At 73.4% G+C, this 1,670-nt stretch overlaps 1 protein-coding gene across 1 annotated transcript in view; it reads right to left on the bottom strand.

Annotated features, from left to right (window-relative positions):
• WDR93 (WD repeat domain 93) overlaps positions 1 to 1,670 on the bottom strand; it is a 17,462-nt gene that overhangs the window by 556 nt on the left and 15,236 nt on the right. Inside the window, exons 10-11 of the mRNA XM_012732682.1 lie at positions 929 to 1,085; positions 567 to 756 (exon numbers count right to left, since the gene is read on the bottom strand). Of these exons, the coding sequence (XP_012588136.1) occupies positions 567 to 756; positions 929 to 1,085 (347 nt within the window). The remainder of the gene's footprint in view (positions 1 to 566; positions 757 to 928; positions 1,086 to 1,670) is intronic.

Below are 1,670 nucleotides of genomic sequence, written 5' to 3'. Positions count from 1 at the left end.
CCCTGCCCGGCCTCCCCGCTGGCCCCAGCCCCTGCCCTGGCCTCCAACCCTGCCCAGCCTCCCCCCTGGCCCCGGCCTCCATGCCCCAGCCCTGGCCTCCACCCCAGGCCAGGCCTCCACCCCGCCCGGCCTCCCTGCCCAGCCCAGGGCCCAGCAGCTCTGCAAACACCGCAGGAGCCCTGGGCCTCGCCTCCACCCCTCTGTGGCCCCACACCAGCCGGCGCCCGCCCGGGACTGTCTCCTACCCCCGGTTTTATTGTACGGACGGTCAGAGCTGCGGCCCCTCTGCGCCCTGTCCCCACCCGCCCCGGGCCCCGAGCCAGATGTGGCATCACGCTTCGCGGTGCCGCGCCCTAACTTCTCCAGCTGTGTCCCCTAAGAACAAGTAGCCACCGAGGCTCCAGACCAGCCTGCATGGGCGGGCTGACCGCATCCCGGCGCCCTCTTCATGTCCCCAGGCCCCAGGCCTCTGGGACAGGCTGGCTCCCGGGGACCTCTGGGCCCTGCCGGCCCGGAGGCACCAGAACCACCCTGGCCTTCGGGAAGGCGGCGGTCAGGGCCACTACCTCTGCTGCAGGAAGCTCTCGCATCTCTCCTCCAAGGACGGGCCCCGGGCGGTGGCCAGGCCCTCGGCCCGGGCCGAGGGGCAGCTCCTTGTGACGCTCTCCAGCGGCGGGTAGGCTTCGAAATTGAAGTAGAAAAGAGAATTTTGGAAGCTGCGGTCCTGGGCGCTCCCGATTTCATCCGGATGGTGGCCTGAGGTGGAAGAGAAGGGCGTGTCCGGTGTGGCTGCCCAGGGACTCTGGGCCCCAGGGGCTCCCTGGCCTGGCGCAGCAGGGCACCCAGAGTGGGCCCCGGAGAGGGTGGGTCACACTGGCCGGCGCGGTCAGCAGGCCGCAGGGCAGTGGGCGGCGGGGCCCTCCCGGACCTCGCAGCAGGAAGCAGGGGTGGTGTGAAGACACGACGAACAGCGGCTTCCAGGGGGCCGTCAGCGGGCAGGGCCGGGGGAGGGCGAAGGCGCAGACCGCCTGGGACTTGGCCACGTCCAGGAGCTGCAGGGAGCCGTTCTTGGCAAAGGTCAGCACCTGGAGCAGAGGCGGAGGGACCGGTCCTCTCCCCACTGGCCCCTGGACGCAAGGGCGCATCGGGCGCTGGGCACCAGGCCCGCCCAGGGCTGCCAGTGGGCCACACCGCCGCCCCGCTCTGCCCGGGCCGCCGCCCCTCAGGTGCCCACAGGGCAGGGCTCAGCGCGGCATCGGGGCTCCTGGCACCCTGACCCCTCCTGCGCCCCGAGGCCCAGCGGCCCCAGCCCGCCGCCTCTCAGCCCTGCGCGCCTGCTCACCCCACCCCAGCTTCCTGCCACCCTCACGGCTTTCCTGGGGCCCCGCGGTCTCGGGGGCGGCTCACTTCCCTCGTCCTGGGGTGCCGGTGGCCCCCGGGAGCCTGCGCTCCCTGCTAATTGCTGGCAGGACGGGGCGCCCCGAGACCGCCGCGCCCGAGACCGGCCTCCCCGCCCCTCTGGCTCAGCCTCAGCAGGGCTGCCGGAGTGTGGCTCTCTCCTCTAGGCCCTGCGAGCGCCCCCTCGCCCCTCCAGCCTCCAGCCCTCCCCCGTCAGGCCTCCTCTCTGGCCGGGGTGCCCAGCGGGCAGTGGCTTGAACCTCCCGGGCCCT

This window comes from Condylura cristata, unplaced genomic scaffold (genome assembly GCF_000260355.1).
Source record: "Condylura cristata isolate star-nosed mole 26May11 unplaced genomic scaffold, ConCri1.0 scaffold00035, whole genome shotgun sequence".
In the NCBI taxonomy this organism is placed as follows: Eukaryota; Metazoa; Chordata; class Mammalia; order Eulipotyphla; family Talpidae; genus Condylura; species Condylura cristata.
Note: the sequence above shows the minus strand (reverse complement) of the source record. Positions and strands in the feature narration are given on the sequence as shown.